Source organism: Oryza sativa, chromosome 10, assembly GCF_034140825.1.
Source record: "Oryza sativa Japonica Group chromosome 10, ASM3414082v1".
NCBI classification, from domain to species: Eukaryota; Viridiplantae; Streptophyta; class Magnoliopsida; order Poales; family Poaceae; genus Oryza; species Oryza sativa.
Window position 1 is genome coordinate 20588542 of NC_089044.1, and position 17605 is coordinate 20606146.

The 17605-nt window shown below is 43.2% G+C and overlaps 2 protein-coding genes across 3 annotated transcripts; one reads left to right on the plus strand and one right to left on the minus strand.

The window, feature by feature from the left end:
• Nucleotides 1–1838: 1838 nt before the first annotated feature.
• On the minus strand, nucleotides 1839–3672 carry LOC9270984 (salt tolerance receptor-like cytoplasmic kinase 1). Its single transcript, XM_015757591.3, has 2 exons — nucleotides 3117–3672; nucleotides 1839–3003 (listed from the first exon to the last, which is right to left on the minus strand). The coding sequence occupies exons 1-2, from the start codon at nucleotides 3517–3519 to the stop codon at nucleotides 2309–2311; spliced, it is 1098 nt and encodes a 365-aa protein (XP_015613077.1). The 5' UTR covers nucleotides 3520–3672; the 3' UTR covers nucleotides 1839–2308.
• A 7445-nt stretch (nucleotides 3673–11117) lies between these two features.
• Nucleotides 11118–16613, plus strand: LOC4349116 (electron transfer flavoprotein-ubiquinone oxidoreductase, mitochondrial-like). Of its 2 annotated transcripts, none has more exons than NR_186722.1 (18): nucleotides 11118–11514; nucleotides 11651–11727; nucleotides 12209–12315; nucleotides 12422–12503; nucleotides 12579–12687; nucleotides 12900–12963; nucleotides 13069–13143; nucleotides 13568–13684; nucleotides 14008–14076; nucleotides 14196–14288; nucleotides 14610–14712; nucleotides 14917–15041; nucleotides 15194–15243; nucleotides 15354–15420; nucleotides 15540–15619; nucleotides 15915–16043; nucleotides 16151–16217; nucleotides 16306–16613. NR_186722.1 is itself a non-coding variant. In NM_001423087.1 (18 exons), exons 1-18 carry the CDS (start codon nucleotides 11268–11270, stop codon nucleotides 16387–16389), a joined length of 1728 nt encoding a protein of 575 aa, NP_001410016.1. In that variant the 5' UTR covers nucleotides 11118–11267; the 3' UTR covers nucleotides 16390–16613. The 2 variants fall into 2 exon arrangements, 1 of the variants encoding a protein (NP_001410016.1); NM_001423087.1 differs by having other exon boundaries at nucleotides 12917–12963.
• Nucleotides 16614–17605: the final 992 nt, after the last annotated feature.

Below are 17605 nucleotides of genomic sequence, written 5' to 3' on the forward strand. Positions count from 1 at the left end.
ACACCACACCGGCGTTTCTAACAAGTTTGTAAATAAAAAAAAAAACTAAAATAATAATAACAATAAAATTAGTACGTGTAAGATTCAAATCGGAATTAACCGGGGGAGGGGTGCGTGTGCGTCGCGGGCGAAAGAGATGGGAGGCCGGTTTTCCGAGGGAGGTTGTTGGGCGTGCCGTCGCCGACGGGGACGCGCCACCGGTGCCGGTGCGCGCGCGGGCGCCGTCGCGTCGCGTCCCCCGTGACCGCCTCCGGGCGGCACCGGCAGCGGCGGCGTCACGGGAGCGGCGCGCGGGCGCGTCAACGTCGTCCGCGACGTGGGTGTGTTTTGCTTTGCTCGGCTCGGCGTGAGGAGAGCAGAGGCATCGGCGCGTGGTTGGTTTGGGGGCAAGGCAGAGCGCGGGCGCGTCCACATCGGGTTCAGGTCAAATCCCCTAATCATTTCGCTAATTTGACCGGAATTATTATCAGCAAACACCTCTATACACCGTGGTGTAACTGGTTCTCGTTTTTATTTCAAACTAATTACTCCCTCCGTCCATAGTATAAGTTGTTTTAATTTTCTTTCTAATCAAACTTCTTTACATTTAACCAAACTTATAGAAAAAAAAGAGAAATATTTATGATGCCAAATTAGTTTCACTATATATAACCTTGATTGATAGTATATTTGTCTTGTGTTGGAAATGTTATTGTGTTTCTTTATAAATTTGATCAAACCTAAAAACTTTGACTAAAGCCGTGTTTAGTTCCAAAATAATTCTTCAAACTTTCAACTTTTCCATCACATCAAAACTTTCCTACACACACAAATTTTCAACTTTTCCGTCACATCGTTCCAATTTCAACCAAACTTTTAATTTTGGTGTGAACTAAACACAGCCTAAGAAAAAAAAACTTATATTATGAAATTGAGGGAGTATGTGCCAGTGTGTTGCAACGGGAACAAGAGATAAAAAAACTTGTAATTTAGTTTCTTTTATATCGGATTTGGAAATAAAAATGAAATTCGGTTTTGTTTATGCTGGTTTTTCACGGGCTTTTCTGGAGCTGTTTTTCTAGGGAAAGAGTAGAACGACTGTGCTTTTAAAGTAGTTAAGAAATGAAGTCAGGCTGTTTGAACCAATAAGCGGTAGAAACACGGAAAAATTAGCATAAAATTATTTATAGGTAAATATTGTATATTTATATTGTTCTCAGTTTAAAAGTCACTGCTGGGAAATAAATTTCAATGAGAAGTCCCCAAATTCAACTGTAAAATTGCGTTTTAGATTTTATTTATTTATTTTTATAGTCGCACATTTTTTTAGTTTGCTAATACATGGAAATCGTCAAATGAATTGGGCAAGTCTGATGGAATGCAGGGGAAATATAATCAGATTAGAGTAGGTAGCAGATTATCAAATGTTTGCAAGTTCTTTCGATTTTGGCCCGAAGGTAACCAGTACGTACTAGAGGAGTACAAATGTAGAATACGGTTGTTTGACTTGGAGATACTTCAGCATTATGGAGTAGAATACTGCTCCTACTATAGCTGGTCAGAGGGCAGCGAAGACTGAGTTGTCAGTGAGAAAAGGGAAGCGAATATATGCGTTCAGTTCAGACTTTCAGAGACGCTCTTTGAAATCCTGGGCGCCATGATCCAATCAATTATTAGCACTCTTCGGTACAGCGGAATAAAGTTGTGTTTTAAGTTCATAATGCTGTATTTATTCTTGATCATGGACTATACTTACCAGATTTATTGTTTAGTACATCTAAACTCTTATTACTGAACCCTGCTGTCAATAGTAGTAGCAGTACAGAATCAAGTTGAACATAGAATATATACATAGTCTCTTGGAATTCAAACTCTGGTCGAAATCTAAATCAATCATCAACAATATGAACAGAAACAGGAGGCACTCGGTGAACTTTACACGAACAAACGAAAGAATAAAAACCAAAATCTCTTTGGAATCGTAAAATGGACGATCCATTTTCATAATCACCTCACCCTCCCAAATCGCTGCCATTTTTTTTTTGCACCACAATGTGATCGAAATTCCTCCATTAGCACACACAAACCCCACCTTTTGATGCTCCAAATCTTTTCCAAATCATACCACTACTACTTTTTTTCTCCTTTTTTTGATTCTTTTTTTTTTGAGGTGCTCGCCCACTACCCCGCTTTGTTCTAAGCTCCACCCAGTAGGAGGGGTCCACGTGTGCAGGTGACGCCAGATGACGTCATCGTCGTCATCGCAAGTTACAGCTCACCAAAAGCCCCCCAGATCTAAGCGCCTAGGATTCGACACGCCTCGTGTGAATCACAGCTTCCCGTGGCCGTCGGATCTCCTCGCGACGGCCGAGATGGAGCCGTGCGCGCCCTGCTCCAGCGCGCGCACCACGTCGGCCATCGATGGCCGGAGGCTCGGGTTCTCGCCGACGCACGACGCCGCCAGCGACGCCACGGCGGAGGCCTCGCCGGCGTCGTAGGCGCTGCCCAGCCTCTCGTCGACCAGCATGCGGGCGTCGCAGGCGGCGCAGGAGGCGGGCCTGAGGCGCGGCGCGAGGACGGCGGTGAGGAGGCGGCCCTCGGCGGCGCAGAAGGCCTCCATGCCGGTGAGGAGCTCGAGGAGGAGGACGCCGAAGCTGTACACGTCGCTCTTCTTGGTCACCATGCCGGAGCGGATGTAGTGCGGGTCGACGTACCCCGGCGAGCCGAGCATGGTGTGCGCGGAGGACCGGGGGCGGACGGCAGCGGAGAACCCCATCCGCGCCGACCCGAAGTCGCAGAGCTTGGCGGACATGGCCTCGTCGAGGAGCACGTTCGACGCCTTGACGTCGCCGTGCACCACCGCGGGCTCGCACCGGTCGTGCAGGTACTCCAGCGCCCGCGCCACCTGCAGCGCCACCGACGCGCGCCGCGCCCACGGCATCGTCCCCGCGGCCTTCCCGCCGCCGTGCAGCCGCTCGTGCAGGTTCCCGTTCGCCGCGAACTCCAGCACCAGCACGCCTTCCTCTGCAAGGACAAAAAAAAACCAAAGAATTCTTCAGCACGACGCGGTGGCACACAACCTGCTCGAGCAAACGCCCGCGGCGAGGCTCGCGCGAGAACGGGAGCACCCAACCCACCTTGCTGCTCGCAGAAGGCGAGGAGGCGGACGATGTGAGGATGGCGGACGCGGAGGAGAGCGTCGAGCTCCTGGCGGAACACGCGGTGGAGCCGCTCGCTGCTGCGGTGGACCTTGACGGCGGCGAGCGCGCCGGCGACGCGGGCGAGGTACACCGTGCTGAACCCGCCCTCGCCGACCACCGCCGACGTGAACCCGCCCGTCATCGCCTCCACCTGCGCCCACGACAGCCTCCTCGCCGCCCCAGCCACACCACCCTTTCCCCCCTCCTCCTCCTCCCCAAATCCCCCGCCGCCGCTGCCGCCGCCGCAGTCCGCGTCATCGTCGCACCCCCTGTCACCGGCGGCCGAGGCCGCCATGTTCCCGCCGCAGCCGCAGCACAAGAACCTGTATCTCTGCCACATCCTCGCGCTCGATCTCAGCTCGCGTTGCTCCTTCTCTGCTTCTTGCACCCACGAGAAGAAGAAGAAGAAGAAGAGGAGGAGGAGAGGAAAGGCGAGAGGAGGAAGAAGAAGAAGAAAGGAGGAGACTTTGTGTGGCGTTTGGGGCTCTGTATTGTAGCCTTATATATTGCTGCGTGTGGGGATTTCAGATTTGGTGGGGGTGTAAACTGCAAAAAAAAATGCAAAGACAAATTAGGATGAGATGTTGAGATGAACTGGTGACTGATTAAAAAATTGATTATTATGCAGGAGCAGAAAGCAGAGCCTGGGGGTGAGTGACTGGCATGTGGGGCCCACCTTACTCACTCACTCATTCACTCACTCGCCAGTGTTAGGTTACAACAAATACACTTGTTAAACATGTACAGGAAATCCGTTTTGAGCTCACCTTCTTATTCCATTATTCCAACATCCCTGGAATCCAATAGATTACACTGAAATTGAAACAATTATGGCCCTTTTTGGATGGGCTAATTATTGGATTTTAGATAAATCGATCACTCATAATGTGAGCTATAGGTACATGTATACGTGGTAGCTTAGGTAGCTCCATTGGATTAGATTACAGCTGAAACGCCATTATATGTGACACAGGACAGTTATATTTCCTTCAAGATCCAGGATGTCTCACAACCACCATTGATCGTCTAGGTGAGGTACGAAATGATGCATGCAATGCAAAAGCTTTTTCATCCCATTTATTAATTTGCCGCTGCTACACTGATCACTGATCAGCTAGCTCAAAACCAGAGAGATCTAGCTGATTAACCACCCAGCCATGCATTAGCTGGTAATTAAACTGTGCAATTACCAGCAGTACACTTACACTGACGACACAAATCCTCTCTTTCTATAAAGTTACAGCCACAAGCTCAACATGCGTGAAGCTAAGATGAGCCATTCGATCTCTCTCATGCTTAATCTCAACCGTTCATGTTCTATGCAATTATATTCCCTATTAATTACTCAACTTATTTAGTACCTACTTTATTGCTAATTGTTCTTGCTTATTTATTTAATAAAATTTCCATCCTCCTTAAAAAATGGAGATATGGAGGGTAGAGACGCCTCTCCATTTTTTTTTAAAGAAAAATATGTAAGCGTGTTGGGGATTGAATAGGGACCTCTGGGTTGAAACCACACGTCCCTTCTCACTAAACTATTAAGTGCATCCAAAATTTTTTTTATTCTTATATAAGTGTCCGCAGCAATGGATGGGGTTTCATCGAGTGACAGTAATGACAACCACCATGTGATGGAGCTTGGGGGTCCGAGGAGGCGACAGAGATATGACCGGGATGGATTTGGTTGGTGGCGTCGGCTTGGTCGATCCGGCCGGTCGCCGTGCATGGCCCGGCCGGCCGGTGGCGGTGGCGGTGGTCAAGGGGGAGGTGTGGAGCTAGGAGACGACGACGGCTGGTGTGGTGGCCATCACGGTGGGCGCAGCGATCGATCGATCGATCTGAGCGGAGTCGCCGCGATTAATGTGGGTTTTTGGTTGCTTCTGATGATCTGTCAGCGACGGATTTTGTGGCCGCGTTAGCGAGCTTATTAGCAGAATGCTTTGATTTGTCCTTGAATGCATGCATATGCATCTAAGAAATCATGGGGTGTGATACTGAGATGAGTCTGTGATGCTAATTAGGCTGCTTGCTGCTGGAAGCTTGCAGATTGCAATGCTCGAGTGTTGTTGGCGAAGTGAAGCTGGCAGGCTCGAATTAAGCTCGCATACGAGTGTGCTAGATGCTGGAATGAAAACTGTCGAAAACGATATCATGTCTATGGAAAATGGTTCTCGGTTGGTCGAGAATTTCATATACTCAATTTGATGGCGATATCAGTACAATGTTGATTCCAGAAATCATAAAAATCAAAGTTCTATATATATAGGGATAGAATAAAAACAATTGGAAATGGTACTACTTTTACAAAAATTGTGATACTCGGTCGATCAGGAATTTCCGCCACCATGTTCCCCTTGTAGTAGTATCTAGGACTCCTGCTGATGCAGACGAAAATGCAGTCCTTGGTGGTAAAAGAAATATCTCTGTTCTCTGAAGTCACAAGGTTACATCAGCAAAAGCAACATTTTGCTTGTAAACCCTGACTAAAATGTCAGTATATAGTTATGCATCAGTACTTACTTGCCTTCTGCTGTTACTACTACAGTTACTACTACCCGTCTAACCTTTCGGTGTTTCAGATTTGCGAGTTAATAAAGCTGAGCATAGATGAACAGCTTTTCAAAAGGAGAGAGAGGGGCATGCATTGCACACATCGGATTCCTGAAGCTCACAGGAAAGAGAGCTAGTATCTCTCTTCACGATCGATCGCGTTCACTGAACTCAACACATCTGCATGGGCTGCGTACGGGGAGCGGTTTTAAAAGGTGAAATTTATTGCTTCCAAGCTACTGTTCTTGCTACGAGCAGCTAGCCATCCTGTTCTTGCTGCCCTCTCTTTAATCTTTATGGATCGAACCGTCTTAATTCTTCTTCTTCTTCTGATCTTCCCCTCTTTTGCAATGCAAGGGCATCTCGCCGTTTGGATGATCCAACAAGACAAGACACTGAAAATGTGACAAGTGTAGGAGTCACTGGGGTCAAGCAGGAGTAAGTGTGCTTCTACGTACAGCTGCACCTGAAAAAGTGAGCAATTGATCTCTCGTAATGAACACTTCTGGTTTACTGAAGCTCAATTCAGAGAAAAGTTCAGAAAACATATATGTGAATAAAAACAGTGGGAGGAGAGGACTGGTGATCATTTGACTCGGTTTGGGACCGTCGGATGATGGCTCGTTGCATGATCTGGACCGTCCACCTTGCGCCGATATCACGAAACCATCAAGGTTCAACAGTGCATTGGCTTGTCAGCATTAGAGAGAAAAAAACATCCGGTGGCACGCAGCAATCAGCAGCGTTTGGTTCTTGGGAGGGTGCTGCTATGCTACGGATGCTGCAGCAAGAAAAGAAACCTGTACTGGGAACAAAAAGTCGCTGAGGCTAAGTCATCAGGAACAGTAGCAGCATCAGCAGCAGCTTGGGCCTTACTACTAATTGAGTAGGCCAATGAGCAATCATTTGGTGCTGATTCGGATGGCTCACTGACCACAAAACAAAGCACTAATCTGCACTGTGTTGCAAAATGGAGTACGTCCAAATGCTCTTTAAGGACAAAGTGATGGTCACAGTGAAGCATCTTGATGAGTGAATTTTGGGACGCCATAGACTTTTTCACTCTGAAACAGCTACTAGCTGAGATATATAATTGCAAGTGCTACCAGTAGAAGTGTAGAACACAGAACAGTGTTCCTGGTGATGGATGATGACAGAATTGCATGCCTACAAAGAAAATAGTTTCAGTCAGTGTCCTGAATCACTGAAAATATGGCTTTCTTTGATTCCCAGATTGTCTGTGAATCCTTTTCAGAGATTTAGTCATCACTATGTTCAACTCTCGTGAGAAAGATGCAAACAAAAGAATTTGCATCCGAGATTAGGTCCAAGTATTAATTTAAGCAGTTACACCCAGCGTCCCGGACAAGAAATTCAGAGCTTTCTTCAGCAGGTTACTGTCATTTTTCACGGCTACCTGATTTGGTCACTGATTGCTGTCCTGCAACAGTGATCTGCAAGGTGACGAAAGAAACTAGCTCCGAAAGCAACGGCAGAAGCGAGTTTACATGTCACATTTTGGTGACTTTCCACGGCGAATTGCACCGTGTGGATCACATGTGCTAAACTAAACTGTCTTGTGCTCTACTGCTAGTCCCTGAATCGTATTAGAGTTCAGACTCACGCGTCAGTTCGTTTGCCTTTGATTTTGTGGCTTGTAGATAAACAATATACTAATGTAGAGATTCTGATATGAGTGATGGAGAGAGTATGTCAACAACCTGAATGCGTGAAAGCTGCTAGATAATTATTGACAATGTACCGTAAAGCGCTCGAGTTCTTGCTTCCACAACTAGGCAACAGTTTTTTTTAATAAAACTTGTAAGAGAAACAAAACAAAGAGCCTTTCATTCCATGTGTAATGTGTTCATTTAGGTCACAATTTTTCTCTCTTGTGATTCACATCTCACTGACACCAAGAACTTAACCCCTCACCTCTCAGTTTTGTACCATCTTTATTTATCATCTGAATATTAATTAATTGGTGCCTTCAGGATCTTGCAGTTCTTGGGAATTAATCATAGCTATCTAGGAATAGGACAGCTGTTTGTTTATGAAAAAAGGCTTGATCTTGATGCTGTTTCATCGTCTGATCATACATCGCAGCGCCTTTCGGATGTGTACTTGTGTAGTACACTATAAAATCGTATCGTCGCGGCGATCACATCACGATATATTGGATTGAAGATTTGGAGTCCGTCCATGGAGAGAGCAGCACAGGGATACACATCCTGGGGTCCAATGTAGAAGACGACGTCCTAACATAGTGTGCACTTAGTTTCAGTCCAATTGACACGAAGAACACACAATTAACACCAACAGTGCAGTCTCCTGCTGGGCCATGCGTGGCTGAACTCTGATGGCTTCCAAATTCCATCACATTCCCAAAATCGCACCGCCACCACCAATCAATCATGAACACGACAGATTAATTAGAGTTTAAATACTTAAAACTATAGGCATCTTTGAGCGATGTGATGTGACTCAAATTTATTTGCTCAAGACGAGAGCGTGAAGCAAGCAAGAAGCTTCACGAGTCATTCAGAAGAAGAAAAAAATCGAACTTTTTAAGGCAGAAAAAGATGTGTGCAACAGGAGCTACTAGCTAGAGGAGTACTAGAGAATCAATCAGACAAGAACAATCTTCCTAAACCGTGCGTGCGGCTACTAAATATATAATTTAGAGACAATAAATATGCCATGTCTTTTGCTTGCCGTACCACCAATTCAATCGTTTGGTGCAATGGATATATGGATATTCAGAGGGGAAAAATAATAATTTTGGGGGAGTTTTGCAGTGTGCTTGGAAGCTACGTGCGAGGAGCGAATGAGCAAAATGGACATCAGAACTGACAAGACTGTGTTCATCTAACTTCCAAGCTCAACAGCTTCGCAACGAGCCATAAAATAGTACTACCCATGGGGTCCTATACTCCTATTCAAATGCACTGATTGGAACAGCAGCTTTGAAACTATGCGTGATTCTAAACTTTTCATCAGTTGAAATAGTCTTTAAAAAAAGGTTTTAGTAGGATCACAATTTTGCATCTGGTTGCGTCATTGACTGGAAGAGATTGCAATTTTTGCAACTCCCCTGGAGTTGCATGGGCGCACGAATTACAGATCGTTCGTGTGGAGGATTCAGCGATAGAAATCCTGTTCGTCGAACCACCGGACAGCGTCGCCGGCGCGAGCAAATTTGTCGGCTGAATCGTCGTCGGACGCTGCAATCCATAAGCTATATCTTCTACGATCCTGTACTTGAATTTGTTTATCGCACCGGTACTGAAAACGTGTCCTTGTTCTCCAAATATTATTATTTGGAGAGAATCCCTTATATGCCACTCTAAATTAACCGGCTCCTTTATATGCCACTTTAAATTGGCTTCTCCCTTTTATGCCACCGGTTCAAGTTTCTCCTCCCTTTTATGCCATTACCGTCAGTCCACCGTCAGTTGACCGTTAACTTTATTGTAAAAAGACTCATTTGCCCTTAATAATAGGTATTTTAGTACTAATATAGCTATACTGGATACAACATATGAAAATTGATTTTTTATGCATCACATGCAATTTTAGCCATTACCATCACAAATAAATTTTCAATGTAAGCATGAAACATGCAGTTTTCCAACAATATTTTTAATATAAAGAGCATTTTTCACTGGTTCTGATAAAATTTTGTTCATCCAAAAAGGATTTAAAATAAATTAGTTATGATTTTTTTGAAGTTTACACATTTTTTAGTTGAGAGGGCATATTGGTCATTTATGAAAAAACTAACCTTTGACTAACAGTCAACTAACACTATAGTGGTGGGAGTGGCATAAAAGGGTGGAAAAACTTGAACTAGTGGCATATAAGAGAGAAGCCAATTTTAAATGGCATATAAGGGAACTGGTTAAATTCTAGTGGCATATAAGAGATTCTCTCTATTATTTGCACGCTGCTGCGATTAGCTGATTAGCTCCAGTTTATGTGTCCGAAACTCTGAATAATATTAATCGTAGAAGAGATGTACTATTTTCTGTTCTTGTTGCTTGAACCTACTAACTGGGACAAGCGTCTTGGTTTGGCATCCAAATAGAGAAGTACAGAAACGAAGCTACGTGCAGGCAGCTCAGAGTGTGGTGCAACCCTTTGTCTAATGGCTCTGAAACTTCTGATGGGGACTTGTGCTTGGTTGGAGTGCAACACATTTACAGATTAAACCAATCCTAATTATAATACATTTTTGTGCTAGCTATACACAGTTCTCTAGCACTTACCTGATCAAATATACTAGTAGTATACAATATATAGTAGTAGAAAACTAGAACGATTTGTACGTTGACCCAGACAGAGAGAGATGCCGGGCAGTGTGTGCAGGAATCAGGAGGCAGGAGGGATGTTCCTTGTAAGGCAGCAACCAGCATAGTTTAGCTTTGGTCATCTGTCCTAAATGGGATTTGTCGGCTAAATCACAGGCGTTTATCCCCTTCCGTCGTCTATGCACAACACTACACGCTCGTGCAAAAGCAGGATAGCTTGACTTGAAGCTGTGGCACTTCCTCTGGCATTGCTTCAGATGTTCTTCTCTGCTTTTCTTTTCTGGAACTAGCTGGGTATCGTAGCTTGTGTTCAGAGACAAGTACAGGACGTGTATACGTATACATCATCTATGGCCAGTGATGGCAACATTGTAACTCCCTTTTTCTTCGAGACAACCACGTACTTGTGTAATGACTATGTTATATTCTAACATTTGTTGACAACTTTGTAAAATCTAAATATAGTATAATTGTAGCATAATTACACTGTAGTTTACATGCAACTATAATATAATACAAGTTATACTTTAGTTAAACGTAAGTTACAATATAATTATACTATATTTATTCTTGACAAGTTTTTTGTTCGATGATGGATGTAATAGCAAAATCGAGGTTAAATCCTTGAACAGCGGGGCAGGCCGAAAGAAGCCCAGCAATACCATGCTCCTTGTTCGATGGGCCCAAACTCCAGCCTGCATCACCATGTAACGGCCCATTTATGTAAGGCCCAAAAACTAGTAGAAGTGTTCAAAGGCCCATAAAGCTAGCCCGGAAACAGCCCATGAACAGAGCGAATTATTATTACTCTCTCTGTCCCGTAATATAAGGGATTTTAGATTTTTACTTGCAACGTTTGACCACTCGTCTTATTTAAAAAAATTTAAAATTATTATTTATTTTATTTGTGACTTACTTTATTATCTACAGTAATTTAAGCACAACTTTTCATTTTTTATATTTGTAAAAAAAATTGAATAAGACAAGTGGTTAAACGTTGCAATCAAAAACTCAAAATCCCTTATATTGTGACGGAGGGAGTATTAGTTTTCAATTAAAAAAAAAGGAATACTGTTCGTCCTCGTCTTCTTCCACCTCAGCGACCTAATCCCATCGCCGTCCCGTCGCGGAGCTCAACTGCCACTCCCATTCCTCCACAGTTCCGTACCTTCCCGGCCTTCTCCTTCCTCCCTTTCGGCTCGGGATCGGGAAGCTTCCCGCGGCAATGCAACGAGTGCTCCGCGCGGCGGCGGCGGGGATTGGCCACGCGTCGGGCCACCGCGCGCCGAGGTGGGGCGCGGCGGCGGCGGCGGCGAGGTGGCTGAGCGGGGGCAGGGAGGCGATGAGCTACGACGTGGTGGTCGTGGGGGCTGGGCCCGCGGGGCTCGCCGCGGCCATCCGGCTGAAGCAGCTCTGCCGCGACGCCGACACCGACCTCTCCGTCTGCGTCCTCGAGAAGGGCTCCGAAGTCGGTGCGTGTCTTCCTCCGGAATCGGTTCCCCCTTCGGTCCGGTTGCTTGCGTCTTAGCACGCCAGTGCGCGATGGCGTTACTCTACTCCTGCTCGTGTAATTTGGCGTTTGTTTGATTTTGCTTGCTCTCGCTGCAGGTGCGCATGTATTGTCGGGGAACGTGTTCGAGCCACGAGCGTTGGATGAACTCATCCCGAAGTGGAGGCAAGAGGATGTATGCCCTTCTCTGCTCTAAACTGGATATGCTATATAAGTATGTTTTAGTTGGCCATTCTGCTGTCTAGACTCTAGACCAAGTGCAAATTAACTATGGTTGATCCCTTCATCAGAAGCCTGAGGTTCATTTGATCATGGGAAATCATGGATATTTTGGTGTATGAGGATGTTTCAGCTCCCTAATTTTGCTTTGCGTAGGGCAAATGCACAGAAATAAACGATATATAATAATAATAATTATTTATTTATTTTTTTTTTGGGGGGGGGGGGGGGCGAAATTTAATTAGTTGATGCTCAGTAACAGTTTCAAACTAACAATTGCATCATGAGATGTCCCAAATTCCCAATGAATAAGACCTGGTCCTTTTGATATGGCAGTTCCTTGAATAATGATAGCAAAATACACTTCAGTAACAAAGTAAATTTAGTTCTAAGTACATAAGGCATTGATATTTATGTGCCTACTGTGTGTTTGATAGACCCCAATAAGAGTCCCCGTCTCATCTGACAAGTTCTGGCTGTTGACAAAGAATAAGGCATGGACACTTCCATCTCCTTTCGATAACAAGGGAAACTATGTGATAAGGTGCTGAGATTTTCTTCTAATTATTAGCTTCATCTATGCAAAGTTCTAGTATATTTCACTTATTCGACAGTATCTGATTTTAGAAACAATGCTTAATATTGTCCAGCTTGAGCCAAATGGTGCGATGGATGGCCTCCAAAGCTGAAGAATTGGGTGTTGAAGTATATCCAGGTTTTGCTGCGAGTGAGGTACCACCATTTTTCAGTTGTGGAACTCTTCTGTCAAAGGGCTAATATTAATCTGTCTGAATTCTTCTCTAACAGATCCTTTATGATGAAAATCAAATAGTTACAGGCGTTGCAACCAATGATGTTGGTATTGCTAAAGATGGTTCCAAAAGGGAAACTTTTCAACCTGGTGTTGAACTAAGAGGCGAGTAACCATCCTTATTGAGTGCATAATGTTGAGATAATCAATTGCTCCTTTTTTTTCCGTTGTTTGTATAGGCAGATAATAGTGATTTTGTTTTCCCTATTGTTTGTCTTTAAAACCTTTTCAGTCTGTTGACGTTGTTCTTTCTGTAAAATTGGTACCCATTTGTTCCAAGCTGGTGGTTCCACTCACGTGTCTATTCTCATGGTCAGCTACTTAGAAAATGCAGGGCGAATGACACTGTTGGCCGAGGGTTGCCGAGGTTCATTATCAGAGGTCAGCATAAATCTAGTTTTATGAAATTCATATGTTCTTTTTTATATATATATTTCATTTGGTGCTAACACTTATCATGTTATTCTTCCCTCTTTCTCTTTCCAGAAAATAATAAGGAACCACAAGCTCAGAGAGAGTGGGCAAGGCCAGCATCAGACATATGCTCTTGGAATTAAGGAGGTACCTTGATATTCAGTAATACCACTTTCAGTTTCCAAATGCCTTGTTCTCAAATCTTATCAAACCAACTCATATATCTCGTGAGGAAAACAAGATCCTTTGTGTGTGTGTGTGTGTGTGTATGTGTGAAAATCGTCTGACTTAAATCAGTCCCATACCACATTATACATGCAATATATGCAAACTATAGGTAACACTCTTTTATGTTAACATTTTCAAAATCACCCATGCACAAACACTTCAAAAATATTTTCTAATAAAGAACTTATGGTTATTTTTGAGGAATTCCATTAGATGCTTTCGTTTGTTCCTTATAGAACTATGATTTACTAGCTTTATCTTCAAAACATCTCCATTCTTTTCCTTAAAATGACTTACAGACGAGTTAGCAGTGCCACTTGAAACTAATTGGAAGCTTTCTTAGGTTTGGGAGATCGAGGAAGGAAAGCACAAGCCAGGTTCTGTGATTCATACTGTAGGGTGGCCTTTGGACTCGAAAACATATGGAGGATCATTTATGTATCACCTTGATGATAGACAGGTAGTTCTTCTGTTATTTGCTACAATATCCCTTTATGAGTTCTCTTTTCTTTTGCAAATATATGTTCAGTGAAGTCTGTCATCTGTGTAAAGATGTAAAAATGTATTTATCTTACATGATAGATGCATCCTTCTCCACAACCTAAGTTCACAGCTTACAGATTATAATTTGGGTTTAAAGGAGGAACCATTAATTCATCCCTTATCATAAGGCCTTTTGTTTGCAGAGTGGATAAATGTATAACTTGCTCAGTTTTTTCCCCGGAAATTTTGATTACTTTATCGCTTAGTGGTGTTTACTTTATCTCTGCTCTGATATTTCAGTTAGCGATAGGTCTGGTTGTTGCCTTGAACTATCAAAATCCTTTCATGAGCCCATACGATGAATTCCAGGTTAGTCAAATTTCTATGGGTATGTTCTTTTATGATGGTAGTGTACTAGTATAGTCCTGAACTCCTGATGGTCGATTTTTTTTCTTCTAAGCATTATGCAATCATATTTTATATTTCAGAAATTCAAGCAACACCCTGCTGTCAGGACAATTTTGGATGGTGGAACAGTTCTTCAGTATGGTGCTCGTACGTTGAATGAAGGTGGTTTTCAAGTAAGTGGCATGTCAAAGAAATGAAAATTTTGTTGTAAATAGATTCATATGATATGTAAACTCTGCGCATAACTATATTGGGCATCTGCCGGTTTATGACATTACAAGCATTTTACATCAAAATCAATTCACCTGGTGTTTCCGGTTAACTGGTACATGAACTTTGAGACACAGCATTGTTATAGTGTTCTTGTTATGCTATATGTTTCGACACTGTAGCTTTTACCTCCGTCATTCAGTCAGGTCTCCTGTATTTTGTTTTCTTTAGTTGTTAGCAATAGTTACTGATAGGGTGCTGATAATGTTCATGTAAAATTTCAGTCAATACCAAATCCAGTTTTCCCTGGAGGTGCAATTATTGGATGCTCTGCAGGGTTCCTTAATGTTCCCAAAATAAAAGGAACTCATACAGCCATGAAGTCAGGTATCTCTTTACGTGATGCTTTGAGCTTTATGTTGTAGTGCTGCCTGTTCACTTTTATGTCAATTACTTTACATTTCTTTCAGAGTACACATTTTGATCTCCTTAAAGTGGCACATTATTCTCAACCAAAAATGGTAGATCATGTGTGCTAACTGTAGAGTATGCTGAGAAGCCATGTACTAAAGGGTTGGATGTGTACAACAGGTATGCTGGCTGCAGAAGCAACTTTCAAAACTCTTGTTGAAGGATCTTCGATGGAACTCTATTGGGAGAATCTCAAGAAGTCATGGATATGGGAAGAGCTTTATAGAGCTCGGAATTACAGACCAGTATGTGATTATGTTTGTTACAGACTTCCTGAACATTTATTTTGTCTAATTAAGTATTCCGTCATACAAGCTTTTGAAGTGAGGATATGCAGTTTCTGTTTTTTCCTTTCTGAAGCTATTGAGCAGACAGATTTATTTATATTCTGTTACAGGCATTTGAATATGGATTTATTCCAGGCATTGCCTTGTCTGCACTGGAACGGTGAGGCCCAACTAATTTGTTAATATTACTTAATATTCTATACTTCTTTTGGGATGAAGTCAATACTCTACTTGGTTCGCTGACGTTTGTTGTTATTGTTCAATTTTTAGATACGTATTCAAAGGAAAGTCCCCCTTTACCTTAAAGCACGGGATACCTGACCATGAAGCAACAGATGTGAGTTTCAAGTACTGCTGGTGCTCATCTAATATAGACATTCTTTGTTAGCATAAATGAAAAGCACATTGTTTCATTTTTTCACTACTGACATTAACCAAACACATTCTTGTGAACAGATGGCCAGTTTGCACTCGCCTATTCAATATCCGAAACCAGATGGTCAAATATCCTTTGACGTACCAACTTCTTTATACAGGTAAGATATGCAGCAAGAATGATGACGTCCATCACTCTTTAGACATCACTCTTTAGAATTCTTTCTTTCAAAGTTTCAAGTTATGTTCACAATTTTTAGAAGCAATAGTGCTTTCCTGTGAATTGGTTTAGAGCTTTTTCTTAATAGTCACATGTAGTATAGTGGCGGCAGATTCATCAAATTTAGTGGGTGAATGGCTATCGTTCTCCATTTTTTTTTCATGAACTGAAATGTAATGTGGAGTGATTTACATGCATATTCTGTACACTGATCATGTATGATCTCATTTATACAGGAGCAGCACAAACCATGAGCATGATCAACCTCCTCATCTCCGTTTGAGGGATCCTACAGTACCGGAGAGAGTAAATCTTCCTCTGTATGCTGGACCAGAGTCACATTATTGTCCAGCTCGAGTTTACGAGTAAGGAAATTGGCCTTTCTTACTTGAATGAAAGATAACCTACAATTAAGTACTGAATGCCCAAACAAGGATTGCTAATCACTTCTGCCATACATGTTCTCATGCAGGTATGTCACCGACGAGAAAGGTGACCAGAAGCTTCACATAAATGCTCAAAATTGTCTTCATTGCAAGGTATTTGCCTCCATGTTGATTCAGTTGTCCATGGACATTTGCATCTTTTGTTTCCTGTAACTGAATGAAATGTTGACGGTATCTGCAGGCTTGTGACATCAAAGATCCAAAGCAAAACATCGAATGGACCGTTCCAGAAGGTGGAGGCGGTCCAGGGTACACAGTAATGTAGACGATAGCAAAATACTGCCTGATACCATGAAAACATTAACCGAAAGGCAATAAATTATCATCATGTATAGAGGACATCATGAAATAATGTATGGTATATTTCTTCTGGTCAATGTGAATTCAACCTATACTTGTCAATTGGTCGTTCCAAAGTATACCAAAGGAAAAAAGGAAATACATGACAAAATCACAGACAGACTACATCAGGACTAGATAATTTCACAGTGACTTTTGTTCAGTGTAGTTTCAAAATATTCTTGTTTTGAAGAAATTTAAATGCCGTCAAAGTTGCAACATATTTTCCTGTTACAAACCATAAAATGCAGTGGTGCGATGCGATGGCCCACAAGGCCCACTTCGCTGGCCACGTCCAACTCTGTCGGTCCGGACTGGATTGCGAATTACTTTTGGCCCATTTGTTGGGATGCAACACGTGCGGCCTATATAGTAATTGGGCCGAAAAGGGAGTGCGGGCTACGTGCGGCCCGTACTTGTTACTCCGGAAATGGAATTGAGAGTTTTTGCTCCATCGATCAGCGCGGCGACTCGATTGGAAGCCGGTGGGCGGCGGCGACATCCACCGGCCGCGGAGAAGACGATTGGCCTCCGCCGCCGCTATCTTTCATTTGCTCCTCAGTCTTCAGCTGCAACACGCTCTTCCTCTGCTGTCCGGATGCCTCAACTCCACTCTTCAAGGTTTCAAGGTTTGAGGTACTTTATCGATGAACATAATGTGTTTTAGCCTCAAAGATGCAACCAGCTCACAATGATCAATTCCTCTATTGAAGTTTACATGTGGTATTTCTGAATGGAAATTTACACACGTTGTTTGGAACCACATTTCAGGAATTCAAGCAACTCATCAGATTCCAACCATTCTCAGGCAGGAACCAATGTACTGATCCATTCTGGCTGTGCTTTCTGTGATCCATACGGCATTTTGCAACGAATTCAGTATTCAGCTTACAGCCAAGACATGTGCACATGCATTACAGTGGGCTCAAAACAGCAAACCCAACGTTTCAGTACACAGTTGCTGACTACTGACACCAATTGCTGCTGGTTCCAAGCTTCAGAGTTCAGAGAGACCAGATACTTTGCTTTCAGATCACAAGTTCACAACATGTTGAGAAAGGCATTGATCAATGGGATAAATTGTTCAGCAATCCATCCAGCATGATGCTTTGCTTGCATCCTTGGACTGAATACTTAAGAGA

What these genes read in the sequence shown, in the direction of transcription:
- LOC9270984 (XM_015757591.3), bottom strand. Translation starts at nt 3,519, where the DNA reads ATGTGGCAGAGATACAGGTTCTTGTGCTGCGGCTGCGGCGGGAACATG. An exon ending in CGCCTTCTGCGAGCAGCAAG is followed by an intron (nt 3,004 to 3,116) that starts GTGGGTTGGGTG and finishes TTGTCCTTGCAG; the next exon opens with AGGAAGGCGTGCTGGTGCTG.
- LOC4349116 (NM_001423087.1), top strand. Translation starts at nt 11,268, where the DNA reads ATGCAACGAGTGCTCCGCGCGGCGGCGGCGGGGATTGGCCACGCGTCG. An exon ending in AAGGGAAACTATGTGATAAG is followed by an intron (nt 12,316 to 12,421) that starts GTGCTGAGATTT and finishes AATATTGTCCAG; the next exon opens with CTTGAGCCAAATGGTGCGAT. An exon ending in TCATACAGCCATGAAGTCAG is followed by an intron (nt 14,713 to 14,916) that starts GTATCTCTTTAC and finishes TGTGTACAACAG; the next exon opens with GTATGCTGGCTGCAGAAGCA.